The sequence below is a fragment of the Cheilinus undulatus genome, linkage group 15 (genome assembly GCF_018320785.1).
Source record: "Cheilinus undulatus linkage group 15, ASM1832078v1, whole genome shotgun sequence".
NCBI lineage: Eukaryota > Metazoa > Chordata > Actinopteri > Labriformes > Labridae > Cheilinus > Cheilinus undulatus.
In genome coordinates, this window is record NC_054879.1 from 43,237,202 (window position 1) to 43,257,318 (window position 20,117).

Here is a 20,117-nt window from a genome sequence, read left to right on the forward strand (position 1 = left end):
TCCCTTCAGTAAGCTTTCACATCATGGGCTTCAGGTGTGCAGCAGGTGAACTTGTACTTTTCTAAGTACTTTTAAAAATTCCTATTTTTATTTTGGGGTGGTATTTTAATTAGTTACATTTTTAAAAGCATAAAGTACCGAATAAACAAACAAAAAAAAAAAAACACTAAAAGCCAAAATGAGGTGGTTTAAAGGGGACATATTTGACCCCTTTAAAACAAGTCTATATTGGTCTCAGAGGTCCTCAAAACATGCCTGTGAAGTCTGTTGCTGAAAAAAACACTCCATTATTGGATTTTTGCATGTCAAAAAACCCCTGTTTCAGCCCTGCTCAGAACGAGCCGTTTCTGCGGCTTCAAATGTTAATGAGCTGTCTGACTCCGCCCCTGACCACACCCCTCTCAGGAAATGGATGCGGCAAAGCTACAGATGTTTTAATCCATTTTTAAAGACTTGAATTTGAACCATCAATCTCCCTGACCGAGGCATCAGGTAAACCCACTGAGCTATCCAGCATCAGGAGATGAGGGTGGAACTTTCTTCCAATTGGGGCGGGCCAACCAAGCCTGGGGGCGGGGCTAACTCCCCACATGACATCACGAGGGGAAAATCTGAGAATGGCTTGTTTCTGCAAAAAGGTGGAGAAAGAGAGGGTGGAAAGGAATAGATTTTTTTGGTACTTGAGGGGATTGTGGAAAGGCCAGGGGCACATATTTTTGTTAGAAAAGCCTGCAAAATATGTCCCCTTTAACCTTTCTGCAAACAACAAGAAAAGGGTCTTAAGTTTTACTTCCACAACACATAACGGTTTGCAGCTAATAGCTAGAGAAAAATAGCACATTTCAATGTGTTATGTATCACCCTAGGTCAAGTAACACCTTATGATAAACATCCTTATCAATAGATATCCATATTTTCTTATTTATAATGCATACTAAAGACCCTGTAAAATGAAAATAAATCTATATTAAGGTTTGTTGTGTGACGGGCCACTGTGTTATGAACCCCCAGGTCAGATTTCAGTCAAATAAAACATCTCTAAGTTTATAAAATTAAGCTTCAAATCATGAAAAATGAGGCAGTAAAATCTGCTCTAGGAAGGTGTGGGCGTGTCTGTTGAATGAGCTGAAGCCACACCCACTCAGGAAAAATATAATCAGTATGATTAATGATGTTTTGTGCAGCACTTTGGAAACGTTCAGTTTATAAAATGTGCTATATAAATAAAGTGGATTGGACAAATCCTTTAATTTCAAGAAATTGTAGAAATTAAGAAATGTGAATAAAATAGAAACAAATTCTAATTTTCCTTTATAACTGGTACATATTAAGAAAAAAGATGTAGTTGACTTTCATTGCCACTGTAAAAATCCTCTGTATGCATTATCAGATATGCAATTAAAGCATATGAAAATAACTCACTCCATTAAAACTAACACTTTATATTATTTATTTAATTTTATTTAACCAGGAAAATCTCATTAAGATCAATAATCTCATTTACAAGAGAGTCCTGGACAAGAAAGGCAGCAGCACAATGAACAGAGTTACAGACATGAAATATAACAGTTATAAACACAGGTCAAACAAAACACAAATCACAGAGCACAAAGTCATTGGTCAAAACATCTTCAACTTAAAGCATCATCCTCCAGTGCCTTCAATCTAGTTTTAAAGAGATTTAAAAAGACCAGCTCCCCAAGACACAGAGTCTCCTGCAGTAGATTCCAGGCTGCAGGAGCTGCTTACCTGAAACTCCTTTTACCCATTTCAAGATGGACTTTGGGAACAGAGAGCAAAAATAAGTCTCGTGACTGAGTCACTGAGCGAATACTGTAACTTCCAGAACTTTTCACATGAATAAAATCACACAAGTATGATGGAAACAGATTTAGTATGGCCTTATAAATAAGGATAAGCCAATGATTTAGCCTACGCTTTGATACAGAAGGCCAACCAACTCCATCATACAGGGTACAATGATGAGGTAAGGACTTAAGGTTTGTTATAAACCTCAGAGCTCCATGGTATACAGTATCCAAAGATTTAAGGCATTGAGAAGATGCATGCATGTATAAAACATCACCACAATCAATTAAAGGCATAAAAGTGGCAGAAACAAGTCTTTTCTTTGCAGTAAATGAAAAACAGGACTTATTTCTGAAATAAAATCCAAGCTGCAACTTTAACTTCTTCATAAGTTGGTCAATACGTAGCTTAAAAGTCAAAGAATCATCAATCAAGAATCCAAATATTTATAAGAAGGCACAACCTCAATCACATCACCCTGAGATGCAGTGACAGAAGGCAGTGATTTTCTCTTTGAGTTTGAGAACGTCAACAGTTTGGTTTTGTCAGGATTCAGAACCAATTTTAACTCACACAGTGTGCTGTACAATATCAAAAGCTCCCTCTAGGCGAGCCTGATGCTGTGTAGGAGCAGAGCAATAAATGACAGCATCATCAGCATATAAATGAACATTTGCATTGGGAACATTTTGACCGATACTGTTGATATAAAGTGTAAACAACAGCGGTCCCAAGACTGAGCCCTGAGGCACTCCGTTTTTAACTTCAAGATATTTAGAGGTAAATCCCTCAGCCTGCACACATTGTGTTCTGTTTGATAAATAATTTTCAAACCAACAAACAGAATGTTCAGACAGACCAATACAGCACAGTCTATCTTTCAGAATGACATGGTCCACAGTATCGAAAGCCTTCGATAGATCAATAAAAAGCACCGCACAGTGCTCCTTATTGTCCAAGGACTCTAAAAATCATTTACTACTTTCAAGGCAGCAGTGGTTGTACTGTGCTTCTTTCTAAAACCTGACTGATAATCAGCTAAGACACTGTTAATTGTTAAAAATTGTTTACAAGAGAGGGGTCACCCCCTTTTAACAGGGGGAGCACAAAGGCAGATTTCCAAACATGGGGAATGTCAGTCAAGACCAAGGAAAGGTTAACAAGATAAGACAAAGGTTTAGCAATAAAATCAGCTGCCAGTTTTAAAAAAAAAAAAAAAAAAAAAGGGTTTTAGGTTGTCCGGGCCTGCCGGTTTCCTAACATTTTAAAGTTTGAGGGCTTGGTGCGCCTCACCAACAGTAAACAGCCTAAAAGTAAACTCTTGTAGAGCAAGAACAGTTTCCTGATGTGCAGAATTGATGGATTTTTTTTGTTTGCACATGATTTATAGAGTCTAACAGTGACCCTGAGGCAATAAAATTATCATTAAAACAAATGTAACATTGTGGCTTTATCAGTGATTGTTTTAGAATTATGAACAATACAAGGGGGCAACTCAAAACCTTTCTCATTCCCAGAGAGGGATTTTATAGACTTCCAAAAAAGCCTTGGATTGTTCAGATTGTCTGATGTTTCCCTGAGAAAGTGCTCTGCTTTAGCATTTCTGATTGCCACAGTACATTTGTTCCTCAGACGTCTAAAATGCAACCAGTCTGAATTTAGTCCAGAACCCCTGACTTTAGCCCAGGCTGCATCTTTTTCATGCAACAACGTTGACAAGTCAGGGGTAAACCATGAAGTCTCACCTCTGAACTCCTTGAAAGGAGCATACTGGCTTAAATTGCAGCGGTTCGTAACAATTTGGCAGTCTGACAGAGGAAATAAAAATGGTGTGGCCCTCTCAGTAACCAAAGTTGCCCATCTCTGCTCCAAGCTCATGGATACGGACTAAAAGTTGCAAAACACCACAAATCGTGGTGTTTTGCAACAGAAATGTGGACATAAAACGAAAAAGAAAGGTTTGAAAAAAACATGGAACTTAATCAAGTTTTCTGAGGAAATATCACTGAATATTGAGTGAATTGTTAGAAAATACAAACATATCATTGATGTTAGCTTACCCAGGCACTAAGACTGACAGCTACACCAGAGCACACCTGAGTGCAGGACAAACCGTTCTTCCATCAGTCTATGGGACGGTCAGAGCACCATCAGAGTAGTCGGGTATTACATTAGAGACAGCAACCTCTAAAGATTCAGTTTTTCGCTTTCCACTCCTGCTTAACACCCACGTAAGTTTTTCTTTACACACGTAGAGCATAAATGAGCCTCTAAAGCAGGAGTTCTCAACCTTTTCAGCCCACGACCCCCAAAATAAAGGTGCCAGAGACAGGGGACTTCCACTGCATCCCCCAACACCACTGTACCTGATGATGGCTGAACACAGCCATGCACATTCAAGAATAGTCATGTGCAGACCAGGCTGCCCTTTAGGGGGGGAAATGGGAGCGCTTTCTGGGGCCCAGCCAAACTGGGAGCCAGCAAAACCATGGTCCATTGTGACATTGGGCTTTGGTATTTTATATTTATCCTGAATAATAACCACTCGTCAAAGAAACAAATTTTAATTCATTTATGTAGTACGTAGCCCTCTTAAAATGTAATTCCTTTTGTTAAAAACAATTAAAATACATTAAAAATAGCTCAAATGGGTTAATACTGGCAAAAAATGGTGGGAAATGTGGTGAAATTGGAATTTAAAAGAAATTGTTAGAAGTGCCAAAAAATGAATAAAAGTGGCAAAAATGGGTTAAAGCAGCAAAAACAGGCATATTAAGTGGTAAAATGGGATTCAAAAGTGGCTGAAATGGTGTTAAAGTGGCAAAAATAGGTGTAAATTTGTGAAGGGGATGAAAATTGATATAAACTGGCAAAAAAGGGTTAGCTGAGGCAGAAGCTGGCTAAAATGGGCATGACAAATTGTGAAATGTGGCTTAAAAAATTGGTAAAAGGGCTTAAAAGTGGCAATAATGTGTCAACAGAGCCAATAATGGGGGGATAGTAGCAAGATTTGGTCTATAAGTGGCAAAAACAAGCAGGGAAAAAAAAAGTGGTGGAAAGGGTTTCAAATGGACAAAAAATGGGTTTTAAGTTGCAAAAATGTGTTAAAATTGTTGGGAAAAAAGTGATAAAAATGGATTAAAATTTGGCAAAGTTGGTGTCAAGTGGCAATAGTGAAATTCAAAAATGTTCTTAGTTTTCTAAGGCATCTGGAGACCCCCTCTCTGTGTCTCACAACCCCCAATGAGGTCCCGACCCCAACGTTGAGAACCCCTGCTCTAAAGGACAAAATCATCGAAATGATGAGAGCTTTGTGTTTGTCCAACAGGGGGTGACAAAATCAACCTAATCCATGAGTTCCTCTGAGGAGTTTTAAACCTAGAAGATTGTGTAAAAAAAATGCTTTATACTCTAAAGACACTGCTCTTTAGTAACATTTCATCAAAAAAATCTTTACTGTGTAATTTTCTTGTCCACTTTTATTACTGGATATCTTTATGTCAACATTGTTGTATTTCACAGCTGTTCTGTTTTTATTTTTATGTTGAAACTTCCTCACACTTATGACTGATTTGTGATTCTGACGACCATTGTGACGATTGTGCTGCTTTCTTTCAACAGTTGAAGGTAGTATGTGTACTGTGTGTATCACTCATTGAAAATCTTTGCTATGGAAAATGTGTTCAAAAGATGCAGGTTTTTCTCTAGCATGCTAATGCTGCTAATGTGACACCATTCAGAAGGAGTGACAGGCATTCCAATGAACAAAACACAAAGACTCTTTATGCTTACGTTCTTGGAGTGTCTTTGTTTTTCACTGAAGCAGTTGAATTTCTGTCTGCATTAATGTTTCTGATGTCATTTATGTATGTCTTGATGCCTGCTGTAGTTCTCATTTTCTGCAGTTGAGGGTCAAGATTGAGTAATTTAAAAAAATATATTTTTATTTCAGAGAAAGAATTTAAAAAAAGGCAAATAGCTGTGAGACAGGACATGTTTAACATATTCCTGTGCAGAGCATTAGAGTGATAAAAAAAAAAAGATCCAACATAATTATGAAGTGGCATTTGAACAGAAGAAATTACGTGAATGCATTGATGAATAAACAGCACCACAAGTACACCGTACACCACAGTACAAAAAACAGATAGAGGTCCGCATAGCTGCAGTTGAAGTCTTCTGGAGCTTCATTCACTTATTTTCTGGCAGCCTTAAGTTTGTAGACATGGCAGCTGAAGCTGGTGTCTGTTTGTTCCATATGAACTATCGTGTCCCTGTCGAAGAACAACTCATGTCGATAAGTCTGGAACAGAAAGAAGAGATCCCGCATGAATTCATTTACACAAACATCAAAGATTAAATGTTTGTAACATGGTGGGAAGTCGCTCACCTCATCCCATGGTTCATCCAGATCAATAGTGCGCAGTAATTCTCCGCTCAGGTTGTCATGCAGTTGGACTCTGGCCCTGCCTTCTTCCTCCTCACTGTCGGTTACTACAACTGCCAGGAGGTCCAGCTCATCCTCGTATTCCACCATACGGAAAGTCTGTGAAAGACAATGACTTTAATACTCCTCTCTCCACATAAGCTGTGCAGATTTTAGGCAGAGCTAATCCTGCAGCCCATCAGTAACTTGACAAGAACCATGCATTAAACAGTCATTCCAACAATTTATCAGTCTTTCTCAGAGTTTTCTAGATTTGCTTCCCTGTCTGTTGCAAAGGCTTCAACATAAGATTCAGATTGTAGCAAATGTTACTTGAAATGACAACAGTTCTGTGTTATGAAATTCTTCTATGATCACTTTGCTGAGCTAACAAGTACTTTCAGGGGGGCACTGCTGGTCTTGGACTACTGCCAAATAAATCAATGTCTGACGTCACGGCAGAAAATGAATAAGTCAGTAGAAACACAATGGCTGCGGCTCACTGGTTGTTTTTGCCAAACCAGAGGTCTGTGGAACAGAAGAACTCAACATTTAAGACTATGAATACAACACCTGTTAATGGAATTGGCCAATTGTTTCAGATGATATATCAAGATCCTAAAGAGAATGTAGTGATTCTATCCATATAAACACTATTTAACTATGGAATTTGCTTGAACCTTAGTGAGAGCTTTTTTAGCTTTACATAAAAGCAGAGTGACTATTTTCTTGTCATACTCTCTAGATTAATTTCAGCACTATCAGTGTTTTACCTTTTGTTCTGGGTCATCATCTAGTTGATGAAATCTTCTTCTCACCGTGCGACCGTATGATGTGACAGTGACCTGTGAGGTAGGCTGTTGGGGGTTCAAACATTAAATTTTAAAACTGGGTGATGAGTCATCACTGTCGCACAGAACACGTGATACATACATGTAGTAATTACACAACAAACTGTAGTAAGTAAACACTCAGAACACTTACTTGGCTGTTCTGCTGAGTGTCCAAAGTGAAATCAGTGACAACCTTTGATGGTAAACCAGTGTTCAGTTCACCCAGGATTTTAAGGACACTACAAGCAAAACAACAAAAAATCATGTGGAAAATATGTGGAATAATATTAGAAACTGGAAGATGTATCATACTGTATGCATGAGCAGAGCACAGGATATTGTTGATGACTGCGATAAAAGCTTATGAAAACCAAACTTGAAGACTCAGTCCTTTATGCAAAACAAATGTCTCAGGAATTTCATGTTTCCGGTGTGTTTGCCTCCCCATCACACTGCTCGTTACTGTTTAGCAGGTCTTTACAACTTTTCTTCAACCTATGTTAAGCTGTCTGATGAGTATTGTTGGGGCTTTTTGCATTTATAAGAAACGACAGCTAAAAAAGATAGGGATACAAACCTGCAACCAGTGTGCTGAGGGCTGTTACGGCTGTATTTGGGTGTCTGCTCTACAAACTGTGCTAAACCTGTGCCCCTTTTCCCTAATGGTGCACAACACTGAACCTCTGTAAGATTTCACGATCCCCATTTTTTTTTCACAGTTTTCAGTAAATTATTCATTGTTTCCCCACAATCAATAAAAGTCTGTTACAAAGAAAATCAGCTGCTACTTTCTTTGTGTTTGAAGTCACATTGGATCAGTTATGTTAAAGCAGGGGTTCTCAACTGGTGGGTTGGGAACCAAAAGTGGGTTGCAAAGCTCTTTACACTGGGTCGTGGATGTGTGCCTGGGAAAAAAATTGCACCAATTGTCTATGAGACTCTATAAAACCTGCATGTTGTGTCCTGTTTCATTGTCCTCACACTGCTCTTGGTCAAACAGACCAAACCGTCTAAACCTACAACCTCTGCCCATTAGGGGCGCTGTGATCACAAACAGCAACCAAGAAGAAAAGAAGGCGTAGAAGAAGACGAAACCAGAAATACATCTCTTTCTGCCAGTCTTTTTTTTTTTTTTGCACATCAATGAAAAAACAGAATTTATGCTGTCTCGGGGATTCTGCTTTTGCACTGGGGCATTACCAGCAGCCAGCGAGGCGGTAAGCTGTCCAGCATGTCGTTCTTTACATGAGACGAATAAATCAGCACTGACTACGAAGTGTTGCTATGGCTAAACAGACGTCAAGCAAGGTACCAACATGTACTTGAGAGTATTAAATCACATTTTATGCATTCACTACAAACACTATGATACTTGCATGGGATGCCTGTTCTCAGTCGTCAATGTTATTGTATCTGTCCCTAATGAATAAACCTTAATAACATAAATAAATCTCTTCAAATAAATCACTTCCTGACATTGGTTCAGAAGTTGGTCCACTTTGCTTTCACACCTCAAACAAACTACACCAGGGTTCAATTGGAAGCGGACTGAGACCCTCTGTTTTCAAGTGGACCAGAGTTGGCTTGTTTGGTCCGCACCAGAGTTCATGTGAGCTTTCACACCACTCCAAATGAACTGAACTATCCGGGAAAACGGACTAGTGTTTGTTTAAAGCAGACCAAACAGCTCTGGTGTGAATGCGCCCTTAGGCCCAAGCTCTATTTTTTTTTTTTTACAAAACTCATCTGATTGACCAAAATATCTCCAAAATTTGGGCCGCAATTCTCCTTGAGGAGCTGATATGGGGTCCCGGGACCCTACCAGTTGAGAACCACTGTGTTAAAGGAACTTTAATTATTCTGTGATTTTACCCCCCAGGCTTGGAGAGAAAGACCACTGGGAATACAGATGAACTGACTGCCCTTATGGATACAACTATTGTTTTCCTTCCAACCATGCAAAATACCAAGCTGCCCACCAGGAATCAATCCAATAAACTCACCTGCCTATGCCTATATCTTTGGAAGCAATCTGGGGTTCAACTTCAGTGTACTGTTCCTTGACACTGATGCATTAATTAAAGGAAAGCATAGTCCAAAAAGGGTCATTATGTCTATCCTTAGTTATAGAAGTGTCATCTGATGGTAGTGTGACGTGTCCAGAGACGTCTCCGTAAGATCAGCTGATAAGGACACGTCACACTACCATCAGATGACACTTCTGACGAAGACAGAAGCTTTCCATCGAAACATGTAAAGGTATGAACTAAAAAACTTTTTGTCTGTTATAGAAGAAAGTATAAGCATAAAGGAAAGCATGCTCTACCTCTTGGCAACAGCTACCTCTAAAAATCTTTTGTCTTGATAAAACTAAACCAAAAATCCAGATCAAAAAGTATTTGAGAAAACTAAACACATGCTAGCAACAGCTCATCTTGCAGCCGATACCATATCAGGTTCAGGTAGCTCTGTAGTATAATTAGTAAATAAAAACAATAGAACCAAACAATAATCCATGTGTAAAAAAAGACAAACATACTAGTTAAAGTTACGATCAAAATACTGTAAATTACCCATCAGCTATGATGCAAAGTCTTGCTTAAAGCCTGTGATGGTTGGCTATTTAAAGGGTCAGAAAACACATTTTTTTTAGCTTGTTTAATTAACTAATAACTGGGTGAATTTGTTTTTGACAGTGGAAGAGATCCGAGAAAATTAAACTCTAAGTAAGAACCACTGAAGGAAAATGTTTAAAGTTTACAGCCTGCCATGCTGGTGATCCTGCACTATGTGTGCACAATGCCACACAAATGCACATCACTGTCTTTGCATCAGAAGATGCGAAACATTTACTATGAAGAGAAAGTTCTTTTATCATAGTGGTCTCACACAGATTTGATTGAGTAAAAAAACAGAAAGATGACAGAATGACTCACTTTATGGTGCTTGGTCCCATGTGAATGATTCTTCCTGAGTTGTCAGGGTGAAAGAAGATCCCATCACTTTCTAGAGAGCAGCAGTTCATGTTTTGAATTCCATGTGTTGCCTAATGCAATAAAATGACAAAGTATTTAATGAAGGCATTGGCAGGACATATGGACTGAGCTCATAATTTTAGCAATGCATGACTACGTTTGCTTCAGAGTCTAAATAAATTGAAAACATGAGTATCAGTGCTGATTTTGACCACAGTTTTGAATCAAATTAGATTGATATCCCTTTTAGTTTTAGTCCCATTCGGGTCATTTCTATCCTTTACAGTTTAGTTTAAGTTGACATAACTCAAACACATTTTACTCCAGTTTTAGTCAATACAAATCCTTGCATTTTAGGCAAAACATTTTTTCTATTTGCCTGAATCTGGTACAGAATCACACTTATGTATACTGTGCACCCTGCAAAGCCTTGTATCCCTGATTTCTACAGCTGAAAGGCAAAAGAGCTACAGTTTTACCCTACCTTACAATTTCTGCTTTCTCATATCATGGATTTGAATGTCTGACAACAAGTAAGTTACATTTTAGTCTTATTTAAAGGGGTATTTCTGATTTTTGAAGTTGGGTCATATGAGGCACTTGGCTGTAGTAGTGGCATTAGCCTCCATAGATCCTGAGTTACCTTATGGTGTAGGTGTGGAAAATTCAAACCCATGCTTGGGATCTCTCCTGCTAAAAACTTTCAAAGTAAGTTTCTCTGCTCTCTCTTCCAGCCTGACTTTCCATCTGTAGAAGTTTTTCTTCGGTGTACTACGGTTCATACAAATATCCTCTCGTAACCACAGTAAATGGCACATCATCGTCACTCGAGTCGAAATTGCTCATATTATCTTTATTTTAGCTCGGTGTGGTGTTAATATCCCTGTAGAAGCCCACAGACCCACACAGCGGATCAGAGGATAACAGTGTGCGTAGGCGGAAGGAGACAAAATGTCGAAAGCTGCATCGTAAATTAGTGCCTGACACTGAGGTTTTTTTTGGGAGAAATGAAGTGCTTTTTACGTTTCTCGACACAGCGTACAGACGAGCCAACGTATGAAGAGTTCATTTGCAAAAACAGTTAAACGCCATTCTGGTAAATAATGAGCTGAGAGTTAAGATTAACACTTTCAATGGAGCCGTCTTCTGATCTAAAATCTGTTTTGGTGCAAAATCCAATAAAGCCTGTGGCAGAAGCCACATGCCACATGAAAAAAACAGTTATCTGTTTTTGCAAATTAACTCTTCATATTTTCTTGGCCCATTTTTATAACCTGACATGCCAGATGGATTTGTTTCACACATCCATCAGGAAAAAGCATCAGTTTAATTATAAAGTGGTCTCATATGTGCTGCTTCTTATTTTACCCGAGTCAAAGCCACACCACAAAAAATAGAAAAAAAACAAAACTTTGGTTTCTTTTGTTGTGAAACTAGAATTTTAAAGATGGTTTAATTTTTTTTTTTTTACACGTCATTATACAGCCTGCTTGTTCAAAAAGTCTCTTGTAAGAAACAGTGTGAGCACTGAAGTGCTGTCAAATAGCATAATCTGGAACAATCTCGAGAAAACACACAGAAGCCTGGTCTTGGTCCTGGTCCTGGAGCTGAATACAAAGACTGTCACAAACATATGTGGCCTCCTTATCCTGATTCTTTCAACAAGCTCTGCCTTTTTAGAAGCAGTGAAGCCTATCACCCAACACTATTTGTTAACTCAAAGCTAAGCTGAAGGAACATGTACTTCAGTTAAAAATCATGAATGAAATGTCATTGTGAGTGATTCATGGGGTCTTTACACCTACCACAGTTTTATCCTTGAGTGAACAGATGTGGTGAGTCCCGCTGTGTTTTTTATTTGATGGTGTGTAGATGTAATGCCACGGGAAGCCTCCAATCTGAATGCCGTTATTAGTGCGTGTCAACTCAAAAAGCAAGGGTGGGCGTTCTGTAAAAGAGGAAAAGTCTGATGTAAAAATCAATCATCATTAAAAAAAAAAAAATCTGTGGTTTAAATCAGTCAATTATCATTAACTCAAAGATATCATTGGCATAGAAATCAAAATATATTTACCTGTGATCTGGATATTCACTGGAATACCAACTGGCATTGCTCCCACTGTTTTGCCTCCAAGAAGGGAACTCGGTTTGCCCAACGTTAACTTTTCCGTCAAGTGCTTATTACAGAAAAAATATTAATCACAAAGTTAAAAAATATCATCAAGATGAGACAAAAGAATTATATAATGTTGAATATGTCAATAAAACAGGTGCATATTTAATAAATGCATTCAGACAGCAAAGGTCGTTTGATTAAAAGTGAAGTTAAATGGTTTTAGAAGTATTTTATGTATTTTGAAAAACTGTTTTTATTTGTTATGAATTTATTAAAAAAACAAATGTGAGGGGAAAAGAAGCAGGACAAAAACCTGTTATCCATGGCCTATAAACAGCCTTATTTACCATTTTATTTAGCAGCATATCTTTATTTTTTTTATTTAACCAGGTGAAAACCTCATTGAGATCAAAAATCTCATTTTCAATAGTTTCCTGGCCAAGACAGCAGCAGCAGAGTTCAAGACAGACAAAACCAGTCATACACAAATAACATAATAAAAGATATGCAGTCCAAATGCATCAAGGAAACACAGTAACAATTTAAGCAGCAACTATTAACCAAAATCAGCCATATATGTGAATGAATCAAAGCATTTGCAGCCAGATGTGTTTGCCTCCAAGTCTTTCAACTCTCTCGTAAAAGGGACATATTATGCAAAAATCACTTTTTCTGGCTTCTCTAACAAAAATATGTGCCCTGGCCTGTCCACAATCCCTTCAGATGCCAGAAAAATCTGTTCCCTCCCTCCTCTTGTTCTCTGACTTTTAGAAAATGTGTGCTGAAACAAGCCATTCTCAGATTTCCCCCTCACAATGTCATGTGGGGAGTTAGCCCCGCCCCCAGGTCCAGTTGGCCCTCCCTGCTTGGAAGAAAGTGCCCTCGTCTCCTGATCTTCCTCTCAGGTGCTGGCTGAGATGCCAGATAGCTCAGTGGGTTACCCTGCTGACTCTGGTTTGGGAGATTGATGGTTCAAATCCCAGTCAGGTCCTTAACTTTGGATAAAAGCATCTGTAACATTGTAATGTCAGGAGTGCCACACCCATTTCCTGAGAAGGGTGTGGTCAGGGATAGAGTCAGACAGATCAGTGACATTCAAAGCCACAGACACAGAAACAGCTCATTCTAAGCAGGGCTGAAACAGAGGGGTTTTTAGACATGCAAAAATCCAATAATGGAGTGTTTTCAGCAACAACCTTCACAGGCATGTTTTGGGGATGTCTGAGAGGAAAATAAGCTTGTCTTAAAGGGATAAAATATGTCCCCTTTAAATGAGAATGAGAATCATTCCAGGCAGAGGGAGCAACGAATTTAAATGCATTTTTCACCAGTTCAGCCCTGACCATTGACACAGATGGCAAGTAAAGCTCCTGGGAATGAAGATTAAGTTCCTGTACTCTTCTGACTGATGTAAGTCTGAAGGTAGGAAGGAAGAAGCCCAAGAATAGCTTTGTAGACAAGAATATGCAGGTGAAGCAGTGAACCAATCTGATGTTTACCTTCCCAGAAATTTCCCTGTAATAGGTTCAATAGAGGCTTATCTTATCTCCCTGTCTACCAACACAATGTCATTTTTCCCCTCCCCAAAGCTCTCTGACTGAGACTGGAATGCAATGTTTTTTATGAGGATGTCAAATCCGTCCAATCAAAACTTCTCTATGGTTGCCAATACTAACTTTGACTAAAAAACACTTAAGCACAGAGCAGGAAACTCCTTAAGTATAAAAATGCACAAACCTTTTTAAGGATGTGCTCAAAGCTATACAGCCTTACTGACTTGTTGCTGTGAGACACCACAAGGATCCCCAGAGACAGGATGACATCTGCCACATCACTTCCAAAAACCTTAAAGGATGAGATTTGCACTTTAATGAAATAATAAACAACGGTAATGTTTTAAAAATGATACAAGCCATTTAATAAACATGAATACCTTTGTGTTGATCTCCAAACTGCCCACAATTTCCAAGGGGAAAACTTTAAAGATGGTCAGAGTCATCACTGTACCAGCCTGTGAATGATATAAAATAAAAAAACATTATGAGTTTTTTTCACATCATCCATATCTCTTGAGACAAATCAGTTACCGTAATAATATTTTAATGACACAATCAGCTATTTCATATGCATTTATCCTGAAAAATGCAATGCACCTCTGGGAAAACAATAACACAACAACTCCAGATACAGTAGGATAACAGCCTCTAGTACATTTTAAAAGTTCCTTTCACTTTTAAATAAGGAAACTCCAAAAAATAAAAATTGATTACCTGTCTTGCAAGTGCTGATCTGTTTAGAATAGATTTCACATAAAATATCTCTTGGGAAGCATCCCAGTTAAGATACCTGTTAAAACAATGAGGAGTAATGTTAAGACATTTCAAAATAACCAAAGCATAAAGTTATCATAAAATAGTCATAACAGTCACTAAAAGAACAGGGAAGCCAGACATTACTTGAACTTGGTTTTTGAGGAGAGATAAAATCTCTGCAGCTCTTTTCCAGTTTCAGGTGAGAGGCGTAACAGCCAGTTATTGGCCAAAGCCAAGAGGCTGGGTTTGTGATCAGAGGGGGATGGCAGGGTTTTGTCCTGTCAAGAAGATAAATAAAAAAATTATGTGAAGCCAGGTTGTTAAAATGTTGTCAATAGAAGATCAGCATTAATTAAAGAAAGTATTTCCTTTATTTTACTTACAAGTGAGCTCTGACACAGCAAGGCATCCTCAATTTTATCCAGTTTAGATCTCCTGGGCAGTGCGTAAAGTAGCTGAGGCGGAGGATGAATACTGAAACAAGAATATAAAGTTGTTTAATTCAAGTCTTTTATAATTTTTTTCTATTAATGTTTTACATATAAATAAACTGTTCTTTTTGTCTGCTAATGTTATAATATACACTTGTGTCATTCATTTCTTCAATAACAGTTACAATTTAAAACTTGATAAGTACCAATGTTTTAGTTAAATTCTGTTCGGTCTAGGTAAGTATTCAGATTTAGTAGGTCTTATCACATACCCAGCAAAACCCTAACCTGACACGCCAGATGGATTTGTTCTGTGTGTCACATCTTTACAGGCCAATCAGAGCAACAAAACACGTGACATAGCCGCTACCAAGGAGTAAACTCCATAGAGAACTGCATAACACGACCCATGGCAACTGTAGACGTGTCAGTACACGGATTTTGTCGTTTTTGAAAAGAAAACAACTCAATGCTGTTCTTTATTCTATTTTCAATGAAGAAATGTCGTCAAGCTCTGATAAAACTGGTGCTGTTAGCATCCACGCTAATCTCTTCCGGCATAATTGCACCGGCCTCTTGTCACTGCTTGCTTACGCCCCGAGTCTGCCGCACCCCAAAGTACTGCCCCTTGTCGCTGATTGTTCCTGTCACTTTCTAACCAGGCTCAAACTATTCAGATGGGAGCTTTGCAAGATGGAGTCACCAGTGAGAAACAGGAAAACAGGCAAATCCATCTGCTTTGCAACTAACTGCAAAGTTAGCAAAACCCTGGACAGGCTCCAGTATGTCCAAATCTCTGCTGCTAGAGTTCTCGCCCACACCAGACCCACTCTGACCCTCCTCAATCTTCACCTTCACCCCATCAGATCCTGCATCAACTACAAAATACTCCTCACATACATATCTCTCCATGCCCTGGCTCCTCAATGCCTCTCTGGTCACCTCCATCCATACACACCATCTCAGAACCTTCGGTCTTCCGACGCTGGCGTACTCTCCATAACCAAACTCTGAACCTATGGAGACAGAGCCTTCAGCGCTACAACCCCCACCCTCTGGAACACTCTTCCTGCAGACATTCGTAGCCCTCCATCTTTGGACATTTTCAAAAAATGTTTGAAGCACCACCTGTTCACCACAGCCTAGAGTCTTCACTAAACTACCCCTTACAGTCATCCTATCCCTCACATAGACTACATTAATCCCTATCAAAACCGCAACGCACGGAGAACGTCATGACGCAGATGCACGTCATTTCCGCTTCTTCTTACTGTATCCAAATACAACAACAACTTTAGCAAGGCAGGTAATGAACAGTCCGGGGCCGGTAGCAGTCACCTTCGTTTGTGCTTTGGTGCTGGTACTGACCCACCACCAGTACTTGACACTATTCTGTCTCACTTTCTTCATTAATGAAAGGCGAGAACGTGAAGAAATAGGAAATGGAGCTGTGCCATCCATATCCATCTTACCCATTTCCACCAGAGATCTTGCTATCCCGGTACTTTCTACATCTACAAAAGACAAGATGTTCATATCTTTCACCAGACTTATGAAGTGATTTGTTTCCTCCTTGCTCCAAAAGTGTGGTGTTGTGTTGCGTTTCGCCATGTTCACAACAAGTAGTTCCTGTACTTAAAAGACCAAGATTCCTTGTGAATAGAACATGCACAGAACACAAATTAACGTTCCTTTCGATGGGGATACCTCGATAGGCGTATATATGACCAAATATTCGGGTTAGAAAAGGAGTAACCCAGGGGTCATTTTCAGGTTTTTTCAAAAGGGTTGTTGGTGTTTACATGGCTGTGCGCAACTGGGTTATCGCTAATATTCCAGTTATGAAAGGGTTATTGACTGCATGTAAACGTAGTCGTTGTCTGTCTATGTTATGGGTTCTTGTAAAGCGTCCTCAGGTTCCTTGAAAGGTGCTATATAGATCAATATTATTATTATTTGTAATGGAAACATTAATTCTTTTATGTTCCCATACAAATCTTTTTATTCGTGTCATCATATTCATTTATATTATCCTGTATTCTCTTGTATAACCTAATAGTCTTGTGATTCTATATGATTCAGATGGAACAGAACTGGCTGTTGTGAAGAGTGTGATGGAGGAGACTTTGGTATCAGAGTGACAGAAAGTCATCAGTTAGGTCCAAGGTCAGCGTCCATGCAGATCATGCTCTGTCCGTAAGAATCAGTACCTCTGTATCTGTGTCCCACTAGATTCACGAAAAAGAGGCACCATGTGGCTTGTTGTTGATCCCAAAGAGAAACGAAGTTTAATTTGAGAATGAAAGAGCAAAGATAGAAGAGGTGCAGCCAAGGAGGTGCAATATAGATACTTATGCTATCCTCCCCTCCAGGCTCCTGTGAGACTTAAAGGCCAAGGTCCTGAGAGGGGGGCCAGTACAGGGAAGGTGCATGTGTTGGAAGGGTTTGTGTGTCACGGGGGTCAGGAGGAGGCGTAATCATAAGAATGGTGTGATTTTACTTCATGTAATGATGATGACGTGTTCTGAGTGTATAAGAAGTTTGTGTTTTTTATCTCTGCGGAACTCTTTCTGCAGAGCTTGTGTATACTGTATGATTGACTTCTCTTTTGCAAAACAATAAATCTCCACAAAGACATTGCTTGACTCAAGATCCTTCATTGATCTTCTACTTTTGGTAAAATATCCAGGACATATTATAAAATCTAAATGAATGCAACAGATGTTGCATTCATTTAAATTTTAAAATTTTTCTTGGTGTTTTGTAATATTAGAATATTTTGTTGTTCATGAATAGAGCTGCACGATTCGTGAAAATAATCTAATTGCGATTTTTTCCCCCCAATATTGTGATTGAGATTTAATATGCTATTAATTTTAGGTTCCTCATGTTATATATTTTTCAATAAATTTCGATGTTATGACCTACACCATGTTATATAGAATATACAAGGGCAGAACAATTTTTAAAAAATAGCTAATTGCGATTTTTTTTGCTCATATTGCAAATTTGATATCAGCTGCGACATTGAAGGGATAATCTTTTTATGTTACCGCATTTTAGATAAGTAAAACAGGAATTTTTATTCTAAAAAAATTTGAATGTTGGGGCGCAGGTGGCCGAGTGGTTAAGGCGCACGCACCAATACACGGACGGCCCGGGTTTGAATCCGGCCTGGGGCCCTTTACCGCATGTCTTTCCCCCACTCTCGTCCCTGTTTCCGACTCTGTCCACTGTCCTCCTCTATCAAATAAGGGCACATGCCCAAAATAAATCTTAAAAAAAAAAAACTTGAATGTTTGCAATAATGCAGATAATAATGCAAAAATAATAAATAATAATGCATAAAATATCTGCTGCAAAACGTGTTAAACTGGTATTTTGACACATTTCAAGTTTAAGAAATAATGCTACTTTTGCGATTTGTAAATTGCAGCAGTTCATATTGAGATTTAATTAAATCTGCGATTAATTGGCCAGCCCTATTCATGAGCTGTAATCGTCAAGATCGAATCAAGAAATATTTGAATAATTTGCCTTGTGTGTGATAACTGTAGAATTTGGAAGTTTATCATTTTGAATTAAGAATAGCTTAATCGTGATATTCTGATTTTTTAGATGCATCTGTACCTCTGAAATAATGTAAGAAAACGGCTCAGGAAACCTTTGCAGGTGTTTTGAGTTAATTAGCTGATTAGGGTGTGACACCATGATTTTCCAATATTGAACTTTACACAATATTAGTTATCTGTAAGCCATAATCATCAACATTTCAAGAAATAAAGGCTATATAATATACGGGTTTCACTTTCTGAAATGAGTGACAAAAAAATAACTTTTTCATGATATTCTAATTTTTTTAAAGATGTACCTGTACTTATTTTTAAGATGCACCTGCAGTTCCACTCTATTATTTATACTCACCAGCTATGACAGATCTGGTAGTTTTCGAAGTACAGTTTACCACTCTCATACATTATTGTGGATTTTGACGTCTTACTCCAGACTTTGATAAATTCCCTGCTGTCCTATAAGGTAAAAAAAAAATATGACATTAGTAAAAAAAAAAAAGAAACCAGTTAGTAGTCAAAGTTAATTTCTAAATATTTCCATTACCTGAATAATTATCCCTCTCAAGAGCTTCATATTGAGTCTAGTAATGGATCCAGCATCCTTGATCCCTCTGCTCCTGTGGCTCAGCAGCATAGCAGCGCTGGTGGGTCTTTTACACCGAGAGGGCGCCATCTTTTGTTTTTTTGTCGTATCGACGTTTCATCCACACGGAAACAGCGTTTTGGGAACGGGCCGCCAGAGTGCACAAATCCGTAAACGACTACCGTTTCACCTCCGGGTGGACAGACAGCCGCATCTTTCTTGAAACGCTTACGTCACACATAGCCTAGGACGCCTGCGCGGGTCCGGCCAAAACAACAATGGCTGATCACAGGGTTGTGTTCGTGCTGCAGAAGCTACTGAGCTTTGTTATGGCTTTTACAGCAAAACCTGATGCTCCGTTACCACCACCGCGAAACGCATACACTGTATGTTCTTAAATCAAACGCGGAGAACAACCGGAAGGTAGTAATGTTACCTGCTGTGCCGGTGCTTCGAGGCGTAAGTCAAGCAGTAATATAGGAAGTGTTCCCGCGAAGCGCGTACCGAGGCTTGTATCGTTTCAGACGAGTGACGTCATTGGCGACGTCCGACGCCTCGCTGCCCGGCTGTACCACGTGACTGGTTCAGCAGGCGGTTAAGATATTTGCGCGAGGTTTGATCGTAGACATTATATCTGTGGGTTTGACGGCAATATAAACCCCATGTGTTCCATCCAAATTGTGTAGCTATGGCAGAGGAGATTTTTGGTTGGTTTTGAGTTTGTATTTTTTGGATATTTTGGAGAGTAAGACAGTTAAAACAATGCCATTTTCCAAAAGTGACACAGAACACAAATATTACCCCTACTGCCTTCAATATATGACGCTACCCATGTTTATTATGATGCATGCATATGATATAGCAGTCATTATAAACTCAATAGAAAATACACTTTATTGATATAAACAAATATAGTCATACATTTTTTAAATTATTCAAAGTAATTCCCAAACAGCTGATACTGACACATAATTCAGTAAATCACAGAATACGTGGTAAAGATCACAGCCGCCTGTTTTCTTGAAGTCTTGTATGTTGAAATATTTCAATAAAAGTGTTA

The 20,117-nt window shown here is 38.8% G+C and overlaps 1 protein-coding gene across 1 annotated transcript; it reads right to left on the minus strand.

Annotated features, from left to right (window-relative positions):
• Positions 1–5,732: 5,732 nt before the first annotated feature.
• Positions 5,733–19,763, minus strand: dcaf17 (ddb1 and cul4 associated factor 17). Its single transcript, XM_041807258.1, has 14 exons — positions 19,019–19,763; positions 18,827–18,930; positions 14,855–14,945; positions 14,616–14,749; positions 14,430–14,505; positions 14,093–14,170; positions 13,897–14,004; positions 12,118–12,220; positions 11,849–11,991; positions 10,005–10,114; positions 7,220–7,307; positions 7,009–7,092; positions 6,200–6,355; positions 5,733–6,112 (listed from the first exon to the last, which is right to left on the minus strand). The coding sequence occupies exons 1-14, from the start codon at positions 19,145–19,147 to the stop codon at positions 6,005–6,007; spliced, it is 1,512 nt and encodes a 503-aa protein (XP_041663192.1). The 5' UTR covers positions 19,148–19,763; the 3' UTR covers positions 5,733–6,004.
• Between the last annotated feature and the right edge of the window lie 354 nt (positions 19,764–20,117).